The sequence below is a fragment of the Aphelocoma coerulescens genome, unplaced genomic scaffold, assembly GCF_041296385.1.
Source record: "Aphelocoma coerulescens isolate FSJ_1873_10779 unplaced genomic scaffold, UR_Acoe_1.0 HiC_scaffold_205, whole genome shotgun sequence".
Lineage (NCBI taxonomy): Eukaryota > Metazoa > Chordata > Aves > Passeriformes > Corvidae > Aphelocoma > Aphelocoma coerulescens.
The window spans coordinates 208,782-232,456 of NW_027183551.1; the positions used below are offsets into that span (position 1 = coordinate 208,782).

At 49.7% G+C, this 23,675-nt stretch overlaps 1 protein-coding gene across 1 annotated transcript; it reads right to left on the minus strand.

Annotated features, from left to right (window-relative positions):
• Positions 1-203: 203 nt before the first annotated feature.
• Positions 204-23,308, minus strand: AP4M1 (adaptor related protein complex 4 subunit mu 1). The gene is made up of 15 exons (XM_068999011.1): positions 23,207-23,308; positions 22,097-22,191; positions 19,601-19,707; positions 18,085-18,181; positions 16,520-16,638; positions 16,338-16,410; positions 13,781-13,843; positions 13,569-13,635; positions 11,979-12,032; positions 10,758-10,864; positions 5,231-5,322; positions 3,982-4,026; positions 3,810-3,860; positions 2,767-2,884; positions 204-530 (listed from the first exon to the last, which is right to left on the minus strand). Exons 1-15 carry the CDS (start codon positions 23,262-23,264, stop codon positions 336-338), a joined length of 1,341 nt encoding a protein of 446 aa, XP_068855112.1. The 5' UTR covers positions 23,265-23,308; the 3' UTR covers positions 204-335.
• Between the last annotated feature and the right edge of the window lie 367 nt (positions 23,309-23,675).

The window sequence follows — 23,675 nt, forward strand, 5'->3', positions numbered from 1 at the left end:
TTTCACCCCAAAATCCCTCGGTGTCCCCCAATGCAACCCTCCCACAATTCCACCATTTCCCGGCCGTTTTTTTCGGGAATTTCGGGGTTTTTTTCCCAAAATTTCAGGAATTCCCACCCCCTCTTCCCCTTCCAAACCCCCTCCGCCCCAAACCCCACAACCCCCACCCCCTTTTTTCCCCCCCTTTCCCCCCCTCCCCCCCTCCCAACTCCGCCATTTCCGAGCCGATTTTTTCGGGGATTTTTTTTCGGGGGGGGGGGGAATTTTTCCCGGGAATTTTTTTTTTTTGGGAATTCTCCCCGGGAATTCCCGGGAATCCCCCGGGGGGGGGGGGCTCAGAGGCGCAGCACGTAGGAGTCGCTGTGGCTCAGGTAACGCACCCAGCGCTGAGCCGGGGCCGCGCCCGGGGGCCCCGAGAGCCGCAGGAAGCGAACGCGGAGCCCGGAGCAGCTCTGGGAGGGCAGCTGGAAAGAGGCGTGGGCAGCGCCCAGCTCCAGGCGCCAGGCGGGCACCGGCCAGGCCAGATCCAGCTGGGAATTCAGGGAATTTGGGAATTCAGGGGGTTGGGAATGTTTGGGATATTGGGGGTGTTTGGGGTGTTTGGGATCTCTGGGATGTTTGGGATGTTCAGGGCTGGAAAGAGGCGTGGGCAGCGCCCAGCTCCAGGCGCCAGGCGGGCACCGGCCAGGCCAGATCCAGCTGGGAATTCAGGGAATTTGGGAATTCAGGGGGTTGGGAATGTTTGGGATATTGGGGGTGTTTGGGGGGTTTGGGATCTCTGGGATGTTTGGGATGTTTGGGATGTTTGGGATGTTGGCAGCTGGAAAGAGGCGTGGGCAGCGCCCAGCTCCAGGCGCCAGGCGGGCACCGGCCAGGCCAGATCCAGCTGGGAATTCAGGGAATTTGGGAATTCAGAGAATTCAGGGGGTTGGGAATGTTTGGGGGGTTTGGGGGTGTTTGGGGGATTTGGGATCTTTGGGATCCTTGGGGTGTTTGGGATGTTCAGGGCTGGAAGGAGCCGTGGGCAGCGCCCAGCTCCAGGCGCCAGGCGGGCACCGGCCAGGCCAGATCCAGCTGGGAATAGTGGGAATATCGGGAATTTGGGAATTCAGGGGGTTTTGGGAATGTTTGGGAATGTTTGGGGGGTTTGGGATCTCTGGGATGTTTGGGATGTTTGGGATGTTTGGGATGTTCAGGGCTGGAAGGAGCCGTGGGCAGCGCCCAGCTCCAGGTGCCAGGCGGGCACCGGCCAGGCCAGATCCAGCTGGGAATTCAGGGAATTTGGGAATTCAGAGAATTCAGGGGGTTGGGAATGTTTGGGGGGTTTGGGGTGTTTGGGGGATTTGGGATCTTTGGGATCCTTGGGATGTTTGGGACGTTGGCAGCTGGAAGGAGCCGTGGGCAGCGCCCAGCTCCAGGCGCCAGGCGGGCACCGGCCAGGCCAGATCCAGCTGGGAATAGTGGGAATATTGGGAATTTGGGAATTCAGGGGGTTTTGGGAATGTTTGGGAATGTTTGGGGGGTTTGGGATCTCTGGGATGTTTGGGATGTTTGGGATGTTTGGGATGTTCAGGGCTGGAAGGAGCCGTGGGCAGCGCCCAGCTCCAGGTGCCAGGCGGGCACCGGCCAGGCCAGATCCAGCTGGGAATTCAGGGAATTTGGGAATTCAGAGAATTCAGGGGGTTGGGAATGTTTGGGGGGTTTGGGGATGTTTGGGGGATTTGGGATCTCTGGGGTGTTTGGGATGTTTGGGATGTTCAGGGCTGGAAGGAGCCGTGGGCAGCGCCCAGCTCCAGGCGCCAGGCGGGCACCGGCCAGGCCAGATCCAGCTGGGAATTCAGGGAATTTGGGAATTTGGGAATTCAGGGTTTTGGGAATGTTTGGGAATGTTTGGGGGGTTTGGGATCTCTGGGATGTTTGGGATGTTTGGGATGTTCAGGGCTGGAAAGAGCCGTGGGCAGTGCCCAGCTCCAGGCGCCAGGCGGGCACCGGCCAGGCCAGATCCAGCTGGGAATTGGGGAATTCTGGGCTAAATTTGGGGATTTGGGGCTAAATTGGGGCATTTTGAGCTAAATTTGGGGGTTCTGGGCTAAATTTGGGGATTTGGGGCTAAATTTGGGCATTCTGGGCTAAATTTGGGCATTTTGAGCTAAATTTGGGGATTTTTGGGCTCAATTTGGGCATTTTGGGCTAAATTTGGGCATTCTGTGCTAAATTTGGGAATTCTGAGCTAAATTTGGGCATTTTGGGCTCAATTTGGGAATTCTGGCCTAAATTTGGGCATTTTGGGCTCAATTTGGGGGTTCTGGGCTAAATTTGGGGATTTTGGGCTCAATTTGGGCATTTTGGGCTCAATTTGGGGGTTCTGGGCTAAATTTAGGAATTTTGAGCTAAATTTGGGCATTTTGAGCTAAATTTGGGCATTTTGGGCTCAATTTGGGGATTTTTGGGCTCAATTTGGGGCATTTTGAGCTAAATTTGGGCATTTTGGGCTCAGTTTGGGCATTCTGGGCTCAATTTGGGGATTTTTGGGCTCAATTTGGGATTTTTGGGCTCAGTTTGGGGATTTTTGAGCTAAATTTGGGCATTTTGGGCTCAATTTGGGGATTTTGGGCTCAATATGGGCATTTTAGGCTCAATTTGGGGATTTTTGGGCTCAATTTGGGGATTTTGGGCTCAATTTGGGCATTTTGGGCTCAATTTGGGGAATTTTGGGCTCAATTTGGGAATTCTGGGCTCACTTTGGGGTTCTGAGGGGACTCTGACCTTGAAGAGGGCGGAGAGTTGGGAGCCCCCCTGGATTTTGGGAATTTCCCAGCGGATGCTGCGGGAGCCCAAATCCAACTCGGCCGCTTGGTCGGGGCTGCTCAGCTCCTGGGAGAGGCTGGGGGGCCCCAAAATTTGGGATTCCAGCCCCAAAATTCCCCCCAAATCCCCCCAAATTCCCCCAAATCCCCAAATTCCCCCAAATCCCCTGGAAATTCCTCCCAAATCCCCCCAAATTCCACCCAAATTGGCCTCAAATCCGCCCCCAAATCCCACCTGGGAGAGGCTGGGGAGCCCCAAAATTTGGGATTCCAGCCCCAAAATTCCCCCCAAATTCCCCCAAATCCCCCCAAATCCCCAAATTCCCCCAAATCCCCTGGAAATTCCCCCCAAATCCCCACCAATTCCACCCAAATTGGCCTCAAATCCGCCTTAATCCACCCAAATTCCCCCCAAATCCACCCAAATTCCCCCCAAATTCCACCTGGGAGAGGCTGGGGAACCCCAAAATTTGGGATTTGAGCCCCAAAATTCCCCCTGAATCCCAAATCCCCAAATGCCCCCCCCCCAATCCCTTAAAATTCCCCCAAATTCCCAAAAATTCCCGAAAATCCGACCCAAATTCCACCCAAATTTGGGATTCACCCCCCCCAGGACCCCCCAAATCCCCAAATTCCTCCCCAAATCCCCCCCAGATTCCCAAAGTTGCCCCCAAACTCCCCCCAAATTTCCCAAATTCCCATAAATTCCCCCCAAATTCCCCAAATTCCCTCCAAATTCCCAAAAATTCCCCCCAAATTCCCAGAAGTTCCCCCCAAATTCCAAAAATTCCCCCAAATTCCCCAAAATTCCCCCCAAATTCCCAAAAATTTCCCCAAAGTCCCTCAAAATTCCCCAAATTAACCCCCAAATCCCCTCAAAATTCCCCAAAATTCCCCCCAGATTCCACCTGGGAAAGACTGGGAGGGCCCAAAATTTGGGATTCACCCCCCCAGGACCCCCCAAATCCCCCAAAATTCCCCAAAATCCCCCAAAATCCCCACCTGGAGACGCCTTTGGGCACCGGGAGCTGCAGGCGAACGTTGATGGCGTGGCTGGGATTTTTTTGGGGGGAAAAACGGGAATTTTGGGAATTTTGGGGAATTTTGAGGCTCCCAGGCCGTTGAAAATCCCGGGATCTTGCCCAAAATTCCCGAAATTCCCCCCAAATTTCACCTTTTGGGGGGGAGGTCGCAGCGGAGCTTCAAATAAAGGCGGATCCTGAGGGGGAAAAAAACCCAAAAATTGGGAAAAATCCCAAAAATTTGGGAGGAAAGGAGGAGCCCCCCCCCCAAATTTTGGGATATCCCCAAAAATTAGGTGGAAAAATGAGGGAAAAATCCCTAAAAATGAGGAAAAAAAACCCCAAAATTGAGGAAAAAGTAAAAAAAAAAAATTAAGGAAAAATTCCCAAAAAATCAGGGAAATTTTAAAAAAATCAGGGAAAAATCCCCCCAAAATCAGGGAAAAAAAATCCCAAAAATCTGGAAAAATCCCCCAAAAATCTGGAAAATATTCCCAAAAAATCAGGAAAAAATTCCAAAAAAATCAGGGAAAAATCCCCAAAAAATCAGGAAAAATTCCCCAAATCCAGGAAAACAGGAAAAAAATCCCCAAAAAATCCAGAAAAAAATCCCAAAAATTCAGGAAAAAAATAAAACAAACCAGGAAAAAATTCCCAAAAAATCCAGAAAAAAAATCCCCAAAAAATCTGAAAAAATCCCAAAAAATCCAGAAAAAAATCCCAAAAAAACCTGAAAAAAATCCCAAAAAATCCAGAAAAAAATCCCCAAAAAAATCTGAAAAAATCCCAAAAAATCCAGAAAAAAATCCCCAAAAAAATCTGAAAAAAATCCCAAAAAATCCAGAAAAAAAATCCCAAAAAAATCTGAAAAAAAAAAAAAATCCAGAAAAAAATCCCCAAAAAATCTGAAAAAAATTTCAAAAAAATCCAGAAAAAAATCCCCAAAAAATCTGAAAAAATCCCAAAAAATCCAGAAAAAAATCCAAAAAAAACCTGAAAAAAATCCCAAAAAATCCAGAAAAAAATCCCAAAAAAAATCTGAAAAAAATCCCAAAAAATCCAGAAAAAAAATCCCCAAAAAAATCTGAAAAAATCCCAAAAAATCCAGAAAAAAAATCCCAAAAAAAATCTGAAAAAAATCCTAAAAAATCCAGAAAAAAATCCCTAAAAAAATCTGAAAAAATCCCCAAAAATCCAGAAAAAAAATCCCCAAGAAATCTGAAAAAAATCCCAAAAAATCCAGAAAAAAATCCCAAAAAAATCTGAAAAAAATCCCAAAAAATCCAGAAAAAAATCCCAAAAAAATCTGAAAAAATCCCCAAAATTTAGGAACCCCCCCCTCAATCCAGGCCCAAATTCCCGAAGGTTTTTGGGGATTTTCCCCCGGATTTGGGGTCCCACCTTCCCCCGGGCTCCTTGTCCAGGGTGGGGAAGAGGCGGAACGGGAGCGGGGCCGGGATCTCGTCCATGACCTGGTACTGCATCAGCGTCATCTGCGGGGATTGGGGAGAAAAGGCGGGAATTTGGGAAAAACCAGGAATTCGGGATAAAAAACAGGAATTTGGGATAAAAACCCGGGAATTTGGGAGAAAAAACCAGGCATTTGGGATAAAAACCCAGGAATTTGGGATAAAAACCCGGGAATTGGGGAGAAAAGGCGGGAATTTGGGAAAAACCAGGAATTTGGGATAAAAAACAGGAATTTGGGAAAAATGGCGGGAATTTGGGAGAAAACGGCGGGAATTTGGGATAAAAACCCGGGAATTTGGGATAAAAAACCCAGGAATTTGGGAGATAAACGGCGGGAATTTGGGAAAAAAACCCAGAAATTTGGGAAAAACGGCGGGAATTTGGGAGAGAATGGCGGGAATTTGGGAGAAAACGGCGGGAATTTGGGATAAAAACCCGGGAATTTGGGAGAAAGGGCGGGAATTTGGGAAAAAAACCCAGGAATTTGGGATAAAAACCCCAGGAATTTGGGATAAAAACCCAGGAATTTGGGAGATAAACGGCGGGAATTTGGGAAAAAAACAGGAATTTGGGATAAAAAACCAGGAATTTGGGAGGAATTTGGGAGGAATTTGGGAGAAAATGGCGGGAATTTGGGAGAAAGGGCGGGAATTTGGGAAAAAACAGGAATTTGGGATAAAAAACAGGAATTTGGGAAAAAAACCCAGGAATTTGGGATAAAACCCCAGGAATTTGGGATAAAAACCCAGGAATTTGGGATAAAAAACAAGGAATTTGGGATAAAAAACCAGGAATTTGGGATAAAAAACAAGGAATTTGGGATAAAAAACCAGGAATTTGGGATAAAAACCCAGGAATTTGGGATAAAAAACAAGGAATTTGGGATAAAAAACCAGGAATTTGGGATAAAAACCCAGGAATTTGGGATAAAAAACAAGGAATTTGGGATAAAAAACCAGGAATTTGGGATAAAAAACAAGGAATTTGGGATAAAAAACCAGGAATTTGGGAGGAATTTGGGAGGAATTTGGGAGAAAATGGCGGGAATTTGGGATAAAAACCCGGGAATTTGGGATAAAAAACCCAGGAATTTGGGAGATAAACGGCGGGAATTTGGGAAAAAAACCCGGGAATTTGGGAGAAAATGGCGGGAATTTGGGATAAAAAACAAGGAATTTGGGAGAAAATGGCAGGAATTTGGGATAAAATGGAGGGAATTTGGGAGAAAATGGCGGGAATTTGGGATAAAAAACAAGGAATTTGGGAGAAAATGGCGGGAATTTGGGATAAAATGGAGGGAATTTGGGAAAAATGGCGGGAATTTGGGAGATAAACGGCGGGAATTGGGGAGAAAATGGGAATTTGGGAAAAAACCAGGAATTCGGGATAAAAAACCAGGAATTTGGGATAAAAACCCGGGAATTTGGGAGAAAACTGCGGGAATTTGGGAAAAAAAACCAGGAATTTGGGATAAAAAACCAGGAATTTGGGAGAAAACGGCGGGAATTTGGGATAAAATGGAGGGAATTTGGGAGAAAATGGCGGGAATTTGGGATAAAAAACAAGGAATTTGGAAGAAAATGGCAGGAATTTGGGATAAAAAAACAGGAATTTGGGAGGAATTTGGGAGGAATTTGGGAGAAAATGGCGGGAATTTGGGATAAAATGGAGGGAATTTGGGAAAAAAAACCAGGAATTTGGGATAAAAAACCAGGAATTTGGGAGGAATTTGGGAGGAAATGGCGGGAATTTGGGAAAAAAACAAGGAATTTGGGATAAAAACCCAGGAATTAGGGAAAAACGGCGGGAATTTGGGATAAAATGGCGGGAATTGGGGAGAAAGGGCGGGAATTTGGGAGATAAAACGGCGGGAATTTGGGAGAAAAGGGCGGGAATTTGGGAAAAAACAGGAATTTGGGATAAAAACCCAGGAATTTGGGAAAAAAACCCAGGAATTTGGGATAAAAAACCAGGAATTTGGGATAAAAACCCAGGAATTTGGGATAAAAAACCAGGAATTTGGGAGGAATTTGGGAGGAATTTGGGAGAAAATGGCGGGAATTTGGGATAAAATGGAGGGAATTTGGGAGAAAATGGCGGGAATTTGGGATAAAAAACCAGGAATTTGGGAGGAATTTGGGAGGAATTTGGGAGAAAATGGCGGGAATTTGGGATAAAATGGAGGGAATTTGGGAAAAAAAACCAGGAATTTGGGAGGAATTTGGGAGAAAATGGCGGGAATTTGGGAAAAAAACAAGGAATTTGGGATAAAAACCCAGGAATTAGGGAAAAACGGCGGGAATTTGGGATAAAATGGCGGGAATTGGGGAGAAAGGGCGGGAATTTGGGAGATAAAACGGCGGGAATTTGGGAGAAAAGGGCGGGAATTTGGGAAAAAACAGGAATTTGGGATAAAAACCCAGGAATTTGGGAAAAAAACCCAGGAATTTGGGATAAAAAACCAGGAATTTGGGATAAAAACCCAGGAATTTGGGATAAAAAACCAGGAATTTGGGAGAAAATGGCGGGAATTTGGGATAAAATGGAGGGAATTTGGGAAAAAAAAACAGGAATTTGGGATAAAAAACCAGGAATTTGGGATAAAATCCCGGGAATTTGGGAGAAAGGGCGGGAATTTGGGAAAAAAACCCAGGAATTTGGGATAAAATGGAGGGAATTTGGGAAAAAAACAAGGAATTTGGGATAAAAAACCAGGAATTAGGGAAAAACAGCTGGAATTTAGGATAAAATGGCGGGAATTGGGGAGAAAGGGCGGGAATTTGGGAAAAATGGTGGGAATGTGGGAAAACCCAAGGAATTTGGGATAAAAAACCAGGAATTTGGGATAAAATGGCGGGAATTGGGGAGAAAGGGCGGGAATTCGGGAGAAAAGGGCGGGAATTTGGGAAAAACGGCGGGAATTTGGGAGAAAATGGCGGGAATTGGGGAGAAAGGGTGGGAATTTGGGAAAAAAACAAGGAATTTGGGATAAAAAACCAGGAATTTGGGAGGAATTTGGCAGGAATTTGGGATAAAATGGCGGGAATTTGGGAGAAAGGGCGGGAATTTGGGAAAAAACCCAGGAATTTGGGATAAAAACCCAGGAATTTGGGAAAAACTGCGGGAATTTGGGAGAAAATGGCGGGAATTGGGGAGAAAGGGCGGGAATTTGGGAGATAAACGGCGGGAATTTGGGAGAAAAGGGCGGGAATTTGGGAAAAAACAGGAATTTGGGATAAAAACCCAGGAATTTGGGATAAAAAACCAGGAATTTGGGATAAAAAACAAGGAATTTGGGATAAAAAACCAGGAATTTGGGAGGAATTTGGGAGGAATTTGGGAGAAAATGGCGGGAATTTGGGATAAAATGGAGGGAATTTGGGATAAAATGGAGGGAATTTGGGATAAAAAACCAGGAATTTGGGATAAAATCCCGGGAATTTGGGAGAAAGGGCGGGAATTTGGGAAAAAAACCCAGGAATTTGGGATAAAAAACCAGGAATTTGGGAGAAAATGGCGGGAATTTGGGAAAAAAACAAGGAATTTGGGATAAAAAAACCAGGAATTAGGGAAAAACAGCTGGAATTTGGGATAAAATGGCGGGAATTGGGGAGAAAGGGCGGGAATTTGGGAGAAAATGGCGGGAATTTGGGAAAAAAAACAGGAATTTGGGATAAAAAACCAGGAATTTGGGAAAAACTGCGGGAATTTGGGAGAAAATGGTGGGAATTTGGGAGAAATGGTGGGAATTTGGGAAAAACGCCGTCTTTTCGGCCTTTCCCAGTCCCTCCCAGTCCCTCCCAGTCCCTCCCAGTCCCCCCCAGTCCCTCCCAGTTTATTTTTCCCCAAACTCCCCCCAACTTTCCCCCAAATTTTCCCCAATTTTTCTCCCAACTCCCCCCAACTTTCCCCCAACTTTCCCCCATTTTTCCCCCAAAATCCCCCCAACTTTCCCCTGATTTTTTCCCCAATTTTTCCCAATTTCTCCCCAATTTTTCCCCAAACTCCCCCCAACTTTCCCCCAATTTTTCCCCAATTTTCCCCCAAAGTCCCCCCACCTTTCCCCCAATTTTCCCCAATTTTTTTCCCATTTTTTCCCAAATTTTCCCCCAAATTTTTTCCCCAATTTTTCCCCAAATTCCCCCCAACTTTCCCCCAATTTTTCCCCATTTTTTCCCCAATTTTTCCCCAAACTCCCCCAACTTTCCCCCAATTTTTCCCCATTTTTTCCCAATTTTCCCCAAACTCCCCCAACTTTCCCCCAATTTTTTCCCAATTTTTTCCCAAACTCCCCCCAATTTTTCCCCCAATTTTTCCCCAGTTTTCCCCCAATTCCCCCCGACTTTTCCCCAATTTCCCCCCAACTTTCCCCCAATTTTTCCCAATTTCTCCCCAATTTTTCCCCAAACTCCCCCAACTTTTCCCCAACTTTCCCCCAATTTTTTCCCCAATTTTTCCCCAACTTTTCCCCAATTTTTCCCAATTTCCCCCCAGTTTTCCCCAAACTCCCCCCAATTTTTCCCCATTTATTCCCCAACTTCCCCACAATTTTTCCCCATTTTTCCCCCAAAATCCCCCCAACTTTCCCCTGATTTTTTCCCCAATTTTTCCCAATTTCTCCCCAATTTTTCCCCAAACTCCCCCCAACTTTCCCCCAACTTTTTTTCCGAAATTTCCCCAATTTTTCCCCAAACTCCCCCCAACTTTCCCCCAATTTTTCCCCAATTTTTTCCCCATTTCCCCCCCATTTTCCCCATTTATTCCCCAATTTCCCCCCAACTTTCCCCCAATTTTTCCCAATTTCTCCCCAATTTTTCCCCAAACTCCCCCAACTTTCCCCCAATTTTTCCCCAATTTTTCCCCAACTTTTCCCCAATTTTTTCCCAAACTCCCCCCAATTTTTCCCCAATTTTTTCCCCAAACTCCCCCCAACTTTCCCCCAATTTTTCCCCAATTTTTTCCCCAAACTCCCCCCAACTTTCCCCCAATTTTTTCCCAATTTCTCCCCAAACTCCCCCCAATTTCCCCCAATTTTTCCCCAAACTCCCCCAATTTTTCCCAATTTCTCCCCAATTTTTCCCCAACTTTTCCCCAATTTTTCCCCACACTCCCCCAACTTTCCCCCAATTTTTCCCAATTTCTCCCCAAACTCCCCCCAATTTTTCCCCAATTTTTCCCCCAACTTTCCCCCAATTTTTCCCCCAACTTTCCCCCAATTTTTCCCAATTTCTCCCCAAACTCCCCCCAATTTTTCCCCAATTTTTCCCCCAACTTTCCCCCAATTTCTTCCCAATTTCTCCCCAAACTCCCCCAACTTTCCCCCAATTTTTCCCCCAACTTTCCCCCAATTTTTTCCCCAAATTCCCCCCAATTTTCCCCCGATTTTTTTCCCTTTTTTTCCCAACTTTCCCCCCAATTTTTTCCCAATTCCCCCCAAATTCCCCCCAAATCTCCCGACCTCGCCGGCGCTGGGGGTGACCCTGAGGACCCTCCCGGAGCCGAACTCGTCCAGTTTGATGGAGCTGTGGAAGGAGCACTCGTCCACCCTCACCGGGGTCCCGTAGCCTGGGGGGCCGAAATCCGGGAATTCGGGAAAATTCGGGACAATTCGGGACAATTGGGGAAAATTTGGGGGGGTTTGGAGGAGTTTTGGGAGGAAAAAAGGGGATTTTGGGGGGTTTAAAAGGGAAAAAATGGGGATTTTGGGGGGTTTTAAGGGGTTAAAAGGGTCTTGGAAGGGGAAAAAAGGGGATTTGGGAAAATGTGGGACAATTTGGGAAAATTTAGGGGGGTTTGGAGGAGTTTTGGGAGGAAAAAAGGGGATTTTGGGGGGTTTAAAGGGGAAAAAATGGGGATTTGGGGGGGTTTTAAGGGGTTAAAAGGGTCTTGGAAGGGGAAAAAAGGGGATTTGGGGAAGATTTGGGACAATTTGGGAAAATTTGGGGGGGTTTGGAGGAGTTTTGGGAAGAAAAAAGGGGATTTGGGGGGGTTTAAAGGGGAAAAAATGGGGATTTTAGGGGGCTTTAGGGGGTTAAAAGGGTCTTGGAAGGGGAAAAAAGGGGATTTGGGGAAGATTTGGGACAATTTGGGAAAATTTAGGGGGGTTTGGAGGAGTTTTGGGAGGAAAAAAGGGGATTTTGGGGGGTTTAAAGGGGAAAAAATGGGGATTTTTGGGGGGTTTTAAGGGGTTAAAAGGGTCCTGGAAGGGCAAAAAAGGGGATTTGGGGAATGTCTGGGAAAACTTGGGAGAATTGGGGAAAATTTGGGGGGTTTGGGAGGAAAAAAGGGGATTTTGGGGGGTTTAAAGGGGAAAAAATGGGAATTTTGAGGGGTTAAAAGGGTCCTGGAAGGAGAATAAGGAAGAATTTGGGGGTCCTGGCAGGGTGCAGAGGGATTTTAGGGAGGATTCGAGGAAATTTTGGGGTGTTTTGGGGAGATTTTGGGAATTCAAATGGGGAAAAAATGGGGAAAAATGGGAAATCTCGGGGATTTCAATGGGGATTTTAGGGAGGGTTAAGAAGGTCCTGGAAGGGAGGAAAAAAGGGGAGGGATTTGAGGGGAATTTGGGGGGACTTGGGGGAATTTGGGGGCCCTGGGGGGATTTGGGGAGGTCCGAGGGGATTTTGGGGGTCCTGGGGTTGGATTTTGGGGTCCCCAAGAATTTGGGGGGGGGTCTCACCCCTCAGTTCCGATTTTCCCACACAAAATTCCTCCGTGAGGCCGATCCGGAGCTCTGGGAGGGAAAAGGGGGGGAAAATGGGGGGGTCCTGACCCCAAAATCCAGCCGGGACCCCCCAAAATCCACCCGGGATGCCCCAAAATCCCCTCAGGACCCCTCAAAACCCCCCAAGACCCCCCAAAATCCCTCAAAACCCCCCCAAATTCCTTTTCCCGCCCTTTTTTCCCCCTCTTCCAGGACCTTTTTGCCCTCACAAAATTCCCGTTAATTCTCCCCAAATTCCCTCCAAATTCTCTCCAAATTCCCTCAAAATTTCCCCCAAATCCCCCTCAAACCCCTCCAGGATCCCCCAAAATCCCACCCAGGGCCCCAAAATCCCCCAAAATCCCTCAACCCCCCCCCAAATTCCTTTTCCCGCCCTTTTTTCCCCCTCTTCCAGGACCTTTTTGCCTTTACAAAATTCCCGTTAATTCTCCCCAAATTGCCCCAAATTCCCCCAAAATTCCCTCCAAATTCCCCCCAAATCCCCCTCAAACCCCTCCAGGATCCCCCAAAATCCCACCCAGGACCCCAAAATCCCTCAAACCCCCCCCAAATTCCTTTTCCCGCCCTTTTTTCCCCCTCTTCCAGGACCTTTTTGCCCTCACAAAATTCCCCTTAATTCTCCCCAAATTCCCTCCAAGTTCTCTCCAAATTCCCTCAAAATTTCCCCCAAATCCCCCTCAAACCCCTCCAAGATCCCCCAAAATCCCCCAGGACCCCCAAAATCCCTCAAAACCCCCCCAAATTCCTTTTCCCGCCCTTTTTTCCCCCTCTTCCAGGACCTTTTTGCCCTCACAAAATTCCCGTTAATTCTCCCCAAATTGCCCCAAATTCCCCCAAAATTCCCTCAAAATTCCCTCCAAATTCCCCCCAAATCCCCCTCAAACCCCTCCAGGATCCCCCAAAATCCCACCCAGGGCCCCAAAATCCCCCAAAATCCCTCAACCCCCCCCAAATTCCTTTTCCCGCCCTTTTTTCCCCCTCTTCCAGGACCTTTTTGCCCTCACAAAATTCCCCTTAATTCTCCCCAAATTGCCCAAAATTCCCCAAAATTCCCTCAAAATTCCCTCCAAATTCCCCCCAAATCCCCCTCAAACCCCTCCAGGATCCCCCAAAATCCCCCCAGGACCCCAAAATCCCTCAACCCCCCCCCAAATTCCTTTTCCCGCCCTTTTTTCCCCCTCTTCCAGGACCTTTTTGCCCTCACAAAATTCCCCTTAATTCTCCCCAAATTGCCCCAAATTCCCCCAAAAATTCCCTCAAAAATTCCCTCCAAACCCCCCCAAAATTCCGGGGACCCCCCCCCCAAATCTCTCCAAAACCCCAAACTCCCAAAATTTTGGGGACCCCTCCCCAAATTCCCCAAATTTAAACCACCCCCCCCCCAAAAAAAATCCCCTCAAAACGCACAAAAACCCCTTAAATCACCCCCAAATCCCTCCGAAAATCCCCCAATTTTTTGGGGAACGCCCCCAAATTTTTGGGGGGAATCCCCCCAAAATCCCTCCAAACCCCTCCCAAAATTTTGGGGCCCCGCCCCAAATTTACCGACGGAGGGGGGGAGGTAACACTTGAGCCGAATCTCGCCCTGCACGTCGATCTTCAGGGGGGTCCCCTGCCAAATTTGGGGATTTTTGGGGGGTCCCCGGGGGTTTTTTTGGGGCGGGGACCCCGATTTTGGGGTGGTTTGGGGGTTTTGGAGGGATTTTGGGGGGGTTTTGGGGTTTTTTGGGGTTTTTTGGGGGGTTTGCTGGGCTCACGTTGGCAGCGATGACGACCGAGAGGCGCTCGAGGACGTCGACGAAGACTTCGGGTTTGGAGGGCTGGGGGGAAAATTTTGGGGAGGATTTTGGGGGTTTTGGGGGTTGGGGGGGGTCTGGGGGGTTTTGGGGGTTTTTGGGGGTTTTTTGGGATTTTTGGGGATTTTTTTAAGAATTTTTTGGGGATTTTTGGGGGATTTTTTGGCTTTTTTTTTTTATTTTGGGGGTTTTTTTGGGGGAGTTTTGGGGGGATTTTTTTGGGTTTTTTTGGGTTTTCTGGGGATTTTTTTGGGATTTTTTTGGGTTTTTTTTGGGATTTTTTGGGATTTTGGGGGGTTTTTTGGGGGTTTTCTGGGGATTTTTTTTGGATTTTTGTGGGATTTGGGGGGGATTGTTTTAAGGATTTTTGGGGGATTTTTGGGATTTTTTTTGGATTTTTTGGGGGGGAGTTTTTTGGGATTTTTTTTTTATTTTGGGGGGATTTTTTTGGTTTTTTTGGGGTTTTCTGGGGATTTTGGGGGGATTTTTTGGGGATTTTGGGGGGATTTTTGGAAGATTTTGGGGGGGATTTTTTGGGGACTTTTTTGGATTTTTGGGGGATTTTTTGGGATTTTTTTTTATTTTGGGGGGATTTTTTTGGTTTTTTGGGGTTTTCTGGGGATTTTGGGGGGATTTTTTGGGGATTTTGGGGGGATTGTTTTAAGGATTTTTGGGGGATTTGGGGGATTTTCTGGAGATTTTTTGGGGGGATTTTTGGGGATTTTTTAGGATTTTGGGATTTTCTTGGGATTTTTTGGGGGGATTTTTGGGGACTTTTTTGGGATTTTTTGGGGATTTTGGGGGGATTTTTTTGGGCTTTTCTGGGGATTTGGGGGGCATTTTTTGGGGATTTTTGTGGAGATTGTTTTAAGGATTTTTGGGGGATTTTTGGGATTTTCTGGAGATTTTTTGGGGGGAATTTTTGGGGATTTTTTTTGGATTTTGGGGGGATCGTTTAAAGGATTTTGGGGGGATTTTGGGGATTTTCTGGAGATTTTTTGGGGGAATTTTTTGGGATTTTCTTGGGATTTTTTGGGGGGATTTTTGGGGACTTTTTTGGGATTTTTTTTTTTTATTTTGGGGGCAATTTTTTGGGATTTTTTTTTGATTTTGGGGGGATTTTTTTGTTTTTTTGGGGGTTTTCTGGGGATTTTGAGGGGATTTTTTGGGGGATTTTTTTGGGATTTTGGGGGGATTTTTTTGGTTTTTTGGGGGGTTTTCTGGGGATTTTGGGGAGAATTTTTTTGAGGATTTTTGAGGGATTTTTGGGATTTTCTGGGGATTTTTTTTTAAATTTATTTTGGGGGGATTTTTTGGGGGGATTTTTTTGGAGGATTTTTAGGGGATTTTTGGGGATTTTTCAGGATTTTTGGAGGGGATTTTTTGGGGTTTTCTGGGGATTTTGGGGGGGATTTTTGGGGGATTTTTGGGGGATTTTTGGGATTTTCTGGAGATTTTTGGGGGATTTTGGGGGAATTTTTTTTTGATTTTTTGGGGATTTTTTTGGGGATTTTTGGGGATTTTTCAGGATTTTTGGAGGGGATTTTTTGGGGTTTTCTGGGGATTTTGGGGGGGATTTTTGGGGGATTTTTGGGACTTTCTGGAGATTTTTTGGGGTTTTCTGGGGGATTTTTTGGGGACTTTTGGGGGGGGGTTTTGAGCGGGATTTTTTGGGGACTTTTGAGTGGATTTGCCTGAATTTTGGGTGCAATTTTTGGATTTTGAGCTGATCCGAGTGGGAATTTTGGGAATTCCGGGCTGGAATTTTGGGAATTCCGGGAATTGGGGCTTTGGGGCCATCGGGGGGGGTCCCTGGGGTGACTCTGGGTGGGATTTTGGGGGAATTTGGGTGGATTTTGGGGCATTTTGGGTGAATTTTGAGTGGAATGGTCGCAATTTTGAGCAGATTTGGGTGGAATTTTGGGAATTCCGGGCTGGAATTTTGGGAATTTCGGGAATTCTGGGGGAGGGGACATTTGGGGCCACCCAGGGGGGTCCTTGGGGTGACTCTGGGTGGGATTTTGGGGGAATTTGGGTGAATTTTGAGCGGATTTCGAGTGGAATTTTCACCATTTGGAGCCGATCCGAGCGGGAATTTTGGGAATTCCGGGCTGGAATTTTGGGAATTTTGGGAATTTCGGGAATTGAGGCCATGGGGGGGGGTCCTTGGGGTGACTCTGGGTGGGATTTTGGGTGGATTTCAGGTGAATTTTGAGCGGATTTCGAGCGGAATTTTCACCATTTCGAGCCGATCCGAGCGGGAATTTTGGGAATTCCGGGCTGGAATTCTGGGAATTTTGGGAATTTCGGGAATTGAGGCCATGGGGGGGGGTCCTTGGGGTGACTCTGGGTGGGATTTTGGGGGAATTTGGGTGAATTTTGAGCGGATTTCGAGCGGAATTTTCACCGTTTCGAGCCGATCCGAGCGGGAATTTTGGGAATTCCGGGCTGGAATTTTGGGAATTTTGGGAATTTCGGGAATTGGGGCTTTGGGACCATCGTGGGGGGGGGGTCGTACCTGGTCCCCCCGAGGTGGGGGGAGGGGTCTGGTGGCCGCCCCCCCCGGCACCACCCGGCTCTGCTGCGTCTCCCGCCCCGAACTGGAAAACAGCGACAAATTCCGGGGGGGTTTTTTTTTTTTTGGGGGGAATTTGGGGAATTTTGGGAATTTGGGGATGGGGAATCGGAGGAAAAGGGGGGGTCCCCACCAGCCCCACGGAGCCCAAATCCAGGAGGCTGAAGGGTTTGGGGGTCTCGGGCTCGGACTGGACGAGGCTCCGGAGGATTTCGGGGGTCGTGGTTTGGATGTGGCCGAAATCCTGGAATTTTTGGGGGGGGGGGGGGGGGGAAATCGGGAATTTTCTGGGAATTCCGGGAAGTTTTGGCCTTCAGGGTTCTCCCAGGGAGGGTCCAGGAGGCTCAAAAAGGCCCCGGGACCCCCAGGATTGGCCCCAAAGGGGATTCCCAGTTCATCCCAGTTCCATCCCAGTTCATCCCAGATCCATCCCAGTCCTTCCCAGACCCTCCCAGTTCATCCCGGTCCTTCCCAGTTCCATCCCAGTTCATCCCAGTCTCTTCCAGTCCATCCCAGTCCCTCCTAGTTCATCCCAGCCCCTCCCAGTTCATCCCAGCCCCTCCCAGTCCCTTCCAGTTCATCCCAGTTCATCCCAGTCCATCCCAGTTCCATCCCAGTTCATCCCGGTTTCATCCCAGTTCCATCCCAGTCCCTCCCAGTTCATCCCGGTTCATCCCAGTCCCTCCCAGTCCCTTCCAGTTCATCCCAGTTCATCCCAGTCCCCTCCCAGTGGCTCCCAGTGCCCTCCTAGTTCCTCCCAGTCCCTCCTGGTCCCCTCCCAGTGGCTCCCAGTCCCTCCCAGTGACCCCAAACACTCTCCCAGTCCCTCCCAGTGGCTCCCAGTCCCTCCCAGTGACCCCAAACACTCTCCCAGTCTCTCCCAGTCCCCTCCTGGTCCCCTCCCAGTGGCTCCCAGTGCCCTCCTAGTTCCTCCCAGTTCCTCCCAGTCCCCTTCCAGTGGCTCCCAGTCCCTCCCAGTGGTTCCCAGTCCTTCCCAGTCCCCTCCCAATGGCTCCCAGTGCCCCCCAGTCCCCTCCCAGTGGCTCCCAGTCCTTTCCAATCCCCTCCCAGTCCCTCCCAGTGGCTCCCAGTCCCTCCCAGTCCCCTCCCAGTGGCTCCCAGTGGCTCTCAGTCCCTCCCAGTCCCCTCCCAGTGGCTCCCAGTCCCTCCCAGTCCCCTCCCAGTGGCTCCCAGTGGCTCTCAGTCCCTCCCAGTCCCTCCCAGTGGTTCCCAGTCCTTCCCAGTCCCCTCCCAATGGCTCCCAATGCCCCCCAGTCCCCTCCCAGTGGCTCCCAGTCCTTTCCAATCCCCTCCCAGTCCCTCCCAGTGGCTCCCAGTCCCTCCCAGTCCCCTCCCAGTGGCTCCCAGTGGCTCTCAGTCCCTCCCAGTCCCCTCCCAGTGGCTCCCAGTCCCCTCCCAGTGGCTCCCAGTGGCTCTCAGTCCCTCCCAGTCCCTCCCAGTGGTTCCCAGTCCTTCCCAGTCCCCTCCCAATGGCTCCCAGTGCCCCCCAGTCCCCTCCCAGTGGCTCCCAGTCCCTCCCAATCCCCTCCCAGTCCCTCCCAGTGGCTCCCAGTCCCTCCCAGTCCCCTCCCAGTCCCTCCCAGTGGCTCCCAGTCCCTCCCAGTCCCCTCCCAGTGGCTCCCAGTGGCTCTCAGTCCCTCCCAGTCCCCTCCCAGTGGCTCCCAGTTACCACCAGTTCCTCCAGGAGCTCCCCCACCAGTCCCAGGTTCATCCCGAGGCTTTTCTCGCTCAGGGGGCCACAGAAATCGCGGAGCAGCGTCACCAACCTGGCACCCCAAAGCCCCAAATCCGTCCCAGACGGCCCCAAAATCCTCCCCAAATCCCCCCAAATCCTCCCCAAAAATTCCCAAAATCCTCCCCAAAAAATCCTCCCCCAAATCCCCCAAAAATTCCCCCAAAATTCCCAAAATCCTCCCCAAAAATTCCCAAAATCCTCCCCAAAAAATCCAAAAATCCTCCCAAAAAATCCTCCCCCAAATCCCCCAAAAATTCCCCAAAAATTCCCAAAATCCTCCCCAAAAATTCCCAAAATCCTCCCCAAAAAATCCTCCCCCAAATCCCCCAAAAATTCCCCAAAAATTCCCAAAATCCTCCCCAAAAATTCCCAAAATCCTCCCCAAAAAATCCTCCCCCAAATCCCCCAAAAATTCCCAAAATCCTCCCCAAAAAATTCCCCAAATCCTCCCTAAAAATCCTCCCCAAAATCCTCCCAAATCCTCCCTAAAAAGTCCCCAAAATCCTCCCAAAAAATTCCCCCAAATTCTCCCTAAAAATCCTCCCCAAAATCCTCCCAAATCCTCCCCAAAATCCTCCCAAATCCTCCCTAAAAATTCCCCAAAATCCTCCCCAAAAATTCCCCCAAAATCCTCCCCAAAAATTCCCAAAAATCCTCCCAAAAAATCCTCCCCAAAATCCCCCCAAATCCTCCCCAAAAATTCCCAAAATCCTCCCTAAAAAATTCCCCCAAATTCTCCCTAAAATTTCCCCAAATCCTCCCCAAAAAATCCTCAAATCCTCCCCAAAAATTCCCCAAAATCCTCCCTAAAAATTCCCAAAAATCCTCCCAAAAAATCCTCCCCAAAATCCCCCCAAAAAATCCCAAAAAGTCCCAAAAAAATCTCCCCCAAAAATCCCCCCCAAAAAACCCAAAAAATCCCCCAAAATCCCCCAAAATCCCCCAAAAACTCCCCAAAACAATCAAAAAAAATCCTCAAAAAAATAAAAAAAAATCCTCAAAAAATCCAAAAAAATCCCAAAAAATCCCCCAAAAAATCCCCCAAAAATCATCAAAAAATCCCCAAAATCCCCCCAAAAATCCTCAAAAAACCCCAAAAAATCCTCAAAAAAATCCCCCAAAAAATCCCCCCAAAAATCCCCAAAAAATCCCCCCCAAAAACCCCCAAAAATCCCAAAAATTCCCAAAAAAATCTCCCCCAAAAATCCCAAAAAATCCCCCAAAAAAATCCCCCAAAATCCCCCAAAAACTCCCCAAAAAAATCAAAAAAAATCCTCAAAAAAATAAAAAAAAATCCTCAAAAAATCCAAAAAAATCCCAAAAAAATCCCCAAAAAATCCAAGAAAAACCCCGAAAAATCCCCAAAAACTCCACCCAAAAAAAATCCCAAAAAATCCCCAAAAAAATCCCAAAAAAACCCCAAAAAATCCCCCCGAATTCCCGGCCTCGCCTGTTGAGGAACTCCACGAGGGTGAAGGGGGAGGCGTCGCCCTCGGTGCTGGCCCCGAAGAAGAGCCCCCCGTGCCGGACGTGGGCGAAGTGGAGCCCCCCGAGGGTCTGCGGGGGCCCGGGGGGGGTCAGGGGGTCCCCAGAACTCTTCGGGACCCCCAAAAACCCCCCAAAAGCGCCCCGGAAACCCCCAAATCCCCCAGAATCCCATAGAAATGCCATAGAAATCCCATAGAAATGCCGTGGAAATGCCATAGAAATCCCATAGAATCCCACAGAATGCCACAGAATCCCATAGAAATCCCATAGAAATGCCATAGAAATGCCATAGAAATGCCATGGAAATGCCATAGAAATCCCCCAGAAATCCCACAGAAATCCCACAGAATCCACCCCAGATCCACCCAAAATCCCCCAGAATCCCATAGAAATCCCATAGAATTCCACTGAAATCCCCCAAAATCCCCCAAAATCCCATAGAAATGCCACAGATATCCTATAGAAATCCCATAGAAATCCCATAGAATCCCATAGGAATCCCACAGAAGTGCCACAAAATCCCATAGAAATTCCATCGAAATCCCACAGAATCCCACAAAATCCCATAGAAATCCCATAGAAATGCCACAAAATTCCGTAGAAATCCCACAAAATCCCATAGAAATCCCATAGAATTCCGCCAGAAATCGCACAGAATCCACCCCAGATCCGCCCAAAATCCCCCAAAATCCCATAGAAATCCCACAGAATCCCATAGAAATCCCATAGAAATCCCATAGAATCCCATAAAAATCCCATAGAATCCCATAGAAATCCTCCAAAATCCATAGAAATTCCCCAGAATCCCATAGAAATCCCACAGAAATCCACCGCAAATCCTCCCAAAAATCCCCAAATTCCCCCCAGAATCCCTCAGGGACTCCTCAGAACCCCCCAAATCCCCCCCAAAATCCCCCAAAACCCCACCAGGACTCCCCAAAATCCTCTCAGGACCCCCCAAATTTCCTTGACCCCCCCCAAATCTCCCCCAAAATCCCCAAATCCCCCCCCCAAACTCCTCAAATCTCCCCCCAAACATCCCCAAATCCCCCCCAAATCCTCTCAGGACCCCCAAAATTTCCTTGACCCTCCCCCCAAATCCCTCAGGACCCCCCAAATCCCCCCCAAAATCCCCAAATCCCCCCAAATTCCCCCAAATTCCCCCCTCCAAATCTTCAAATCTCCCCCAAATCCACCCCAAACCCCCTCAGAACCCCCCCAAAAAAACCCCCCGAGGGCCCCCCCAAATCCCCAGGACCCCCAAAATCCCCCCAAAACCCCAAAATCCCCCCAAAAACCCCAAAATCCCCCCCCAAAATCCCTCAGGGACTCCTCAGGACCCCCCAAATCCCCCCCAAAATCCCCAAATCCCCCCCAAAATCCTCAAATCTCCCCCCAAACATCCCCAAATCCCCCCCAAATTTCCCCAAAACGCCCCCAGGACCCCCCAAATCCTCTCAGGACCCCCAAAATTTCCTTGACCCCCCCCCAAATCCCTCAGGACCCCCCAAATCCCCCCCAAAATCCCCAAATCCCCCCAAATTCCCCCCTCCAAATCTTCAAATCTCCCCCAAATCCCCCCCAAACCCCCTCAGAACCCCCCCAAAAAAACCCCCCGAGGGCCCCCCCAAATCCCCAGGACCCCCAAAATCCCCCCAAAAAACCCCAAAATCCCCCCCCAAATCCCTCAGGGACTCCTCAGGACCCCCCAAAATCCCCAAATCCCCCCCCAAACTCCTCAAATCTCCCCCCAAACATCCCCAAATCCCCCCCAATTTCCCCAAAACGTCCCCAGGACCCCCCAAATCCTCTCAGGACCCCCAAAATTTCCTTGACCCTCCCCCCAAAATCCCTCAGGACCCCCCAAATCCCCCCCCAAAGTCCCCAAATCCCCCCCAAATTCCCCCCTCCAAATCTTCAAATCTCCCCCAAATCCACCCCAAACCCCCTCAGAACCCCCCCAAAAAAACCCCCCGAGGGCCCCCCCAAATCCCCAGGACCCCCAAAATCCCCCCAAAACCCCAAAATCCCCCCAAAAACCCAAAAATCCCCCCCCAAAATCCCTCAGGGACTCCTCGGGACCCCCCAAATCCCCCCCAAAATCCCCAAATCCCCCCCCAAACTCCTCAAATCTCCCCCCAAACATCCCCAAATCCCCCCCAATTTCCCCAAAACGTCCCCAGGACCCCCCAAATCCTCTCAGGACCCCCAAAATTTCCTTGACCCTCCCCCCAAAATCCCTCAGGACCCCCCAAATCCCCCCCCAAAATCCCCAAATCCCCCCCAAATTCCCCCCTCCAAATCTTCAAATCCCCCCCAAACCCCCTCAGAACCCCCCCAAAAAAACCCCCCGAGGGCCCCCCCAAATCCCCAGGACCCCCAAAATCTCCCCAAAACCCCAAAATCCCCCCAAAACCCCAAAATCCCCCCAAAAACCCCCAAAAAACCCCGAACTCGCCATGAAGACGGGGGTCTGCTCGCCCCGCACCGAGGTCACCCCCCGGTAGAAGAGGTCGGTGACGTCCCGGGGGGTCCTGGGGGGGTCCCCGCGGACTTTTGGGGGGGTCAAGGAAATTTTGGGGGGTCCTGAGGGGATTTTGGGGGGTCCTGGGGAAATTCGGGGGGGATTTGGGGAGGTTTTGGGGGGGATTTGAGGAGTTTGGGGGGGATATTTGAGGATTTAGGGGGGATTTGGGGATTTGGGGGGGGGGGATTTGGGGGCTCCCTGCGGACTTTGGGGGGGTCAAGGAAATTTTGGGGGGTCCTGAGGGGATTTTGGGGGGTCCTGGGGAAATTTGGGGGGGATTTGGGGAGGTTTGGGGGGAATTTTGGGAGGTTTGGGGGGGATTTGGGGATTGGGGGAGGGGATTTGGGGATTTTGGGGGGGATTTGGGGGGTCCTGAGGGGGTTTTGGGGGGTCAAGGGAATTTGGGGGGTCCTGAGGCGATTTTGGGGGGCCCTGGGGGGGTTCTGGGGAAATTTGGGGGGGATTTGGGGAAATTTGGGGGGATTTGGGGAGGTTTTGGGGGGGATTTGAGGAGTTTGGGGGGGATATTTGAGGATTTACGGGGGATTTGGGGGGTCCTGAGGGACTTTGGGGGGGTCAAGGAAATTTTGGGGGGTCCTGAGGGGATTTTGGGGGGTCCTGGGGGGGCTCTGGGGAAATTCGGGGGGGATTTGGGGAGGTCTGGGGGAAATTTGGGGAGGTTGGGGGGGGATTTGGGGATTGGGGGCGGGGATTTGGGGATTTTGGGGGGGATTTGGGGGGGTCCTGAGGGGGTTTTGGGGGGTCAAGGGAATTTGGGGGGTCCTGAGGCGATTTTGGGGGGCCCTGGGGGGGTTTTGGGGAAATTTGGGGGGGATTTGGGGAGGTTTGGGGGGAAGATTTGAGGAGTTTGGGGGGGGGGGGATTTGAGGATTTAGGGGGGGATTTGGGGATTTTCGGGGGGAGATTTGGGGGGTCCTGAGGGATTTTGGGAGGGGTCAAGGAAATCTGGGGGGTCCCGAGATGGATTTTGGGGTCTGGGGGTGGATTTTGGGCAGATTTTGGGCTTTTTTGGGGGGATACAATCCCTGTGGATCAGGGGGTCCCCCTTGGAGCTGAGGATGAAGAGCTGGGAAATCATCTGGGGGGGATAAGGGGGGGTCAGAGACCCCCGAAACCCCCCAAAATATCCCCAAAAACCCCTTCTGAAACTTAACCCCCCCTCCCCGGGGTCTCTGGAACCCCCAAAATCCCTCAAAATCCCCCCAAAATCGGAGCCCCCCCCCCCCCCCCGCTCAGATCTGAGGCCCCAAAAACGGAGCTCCCCTCAAACCTAAGCCCCCCCCACCCCCAGATCCCCACCCGGACCCCAAATTCCGCCCGACCCCCGACCCCCAACCCCTCGCCGCCCCCCAAAATCCCCTCAGGACCCCCCAAAAAAACCCCAAATCCCCCCGAAAATCTCCCAAAAAGCGGCGCGGCCCCTTTAAGAGGGGGCGTGGCCAAGCCCCCTTCCGGACCCCGCGAACCTCCGGGCCGCTTCCCGCCGCCG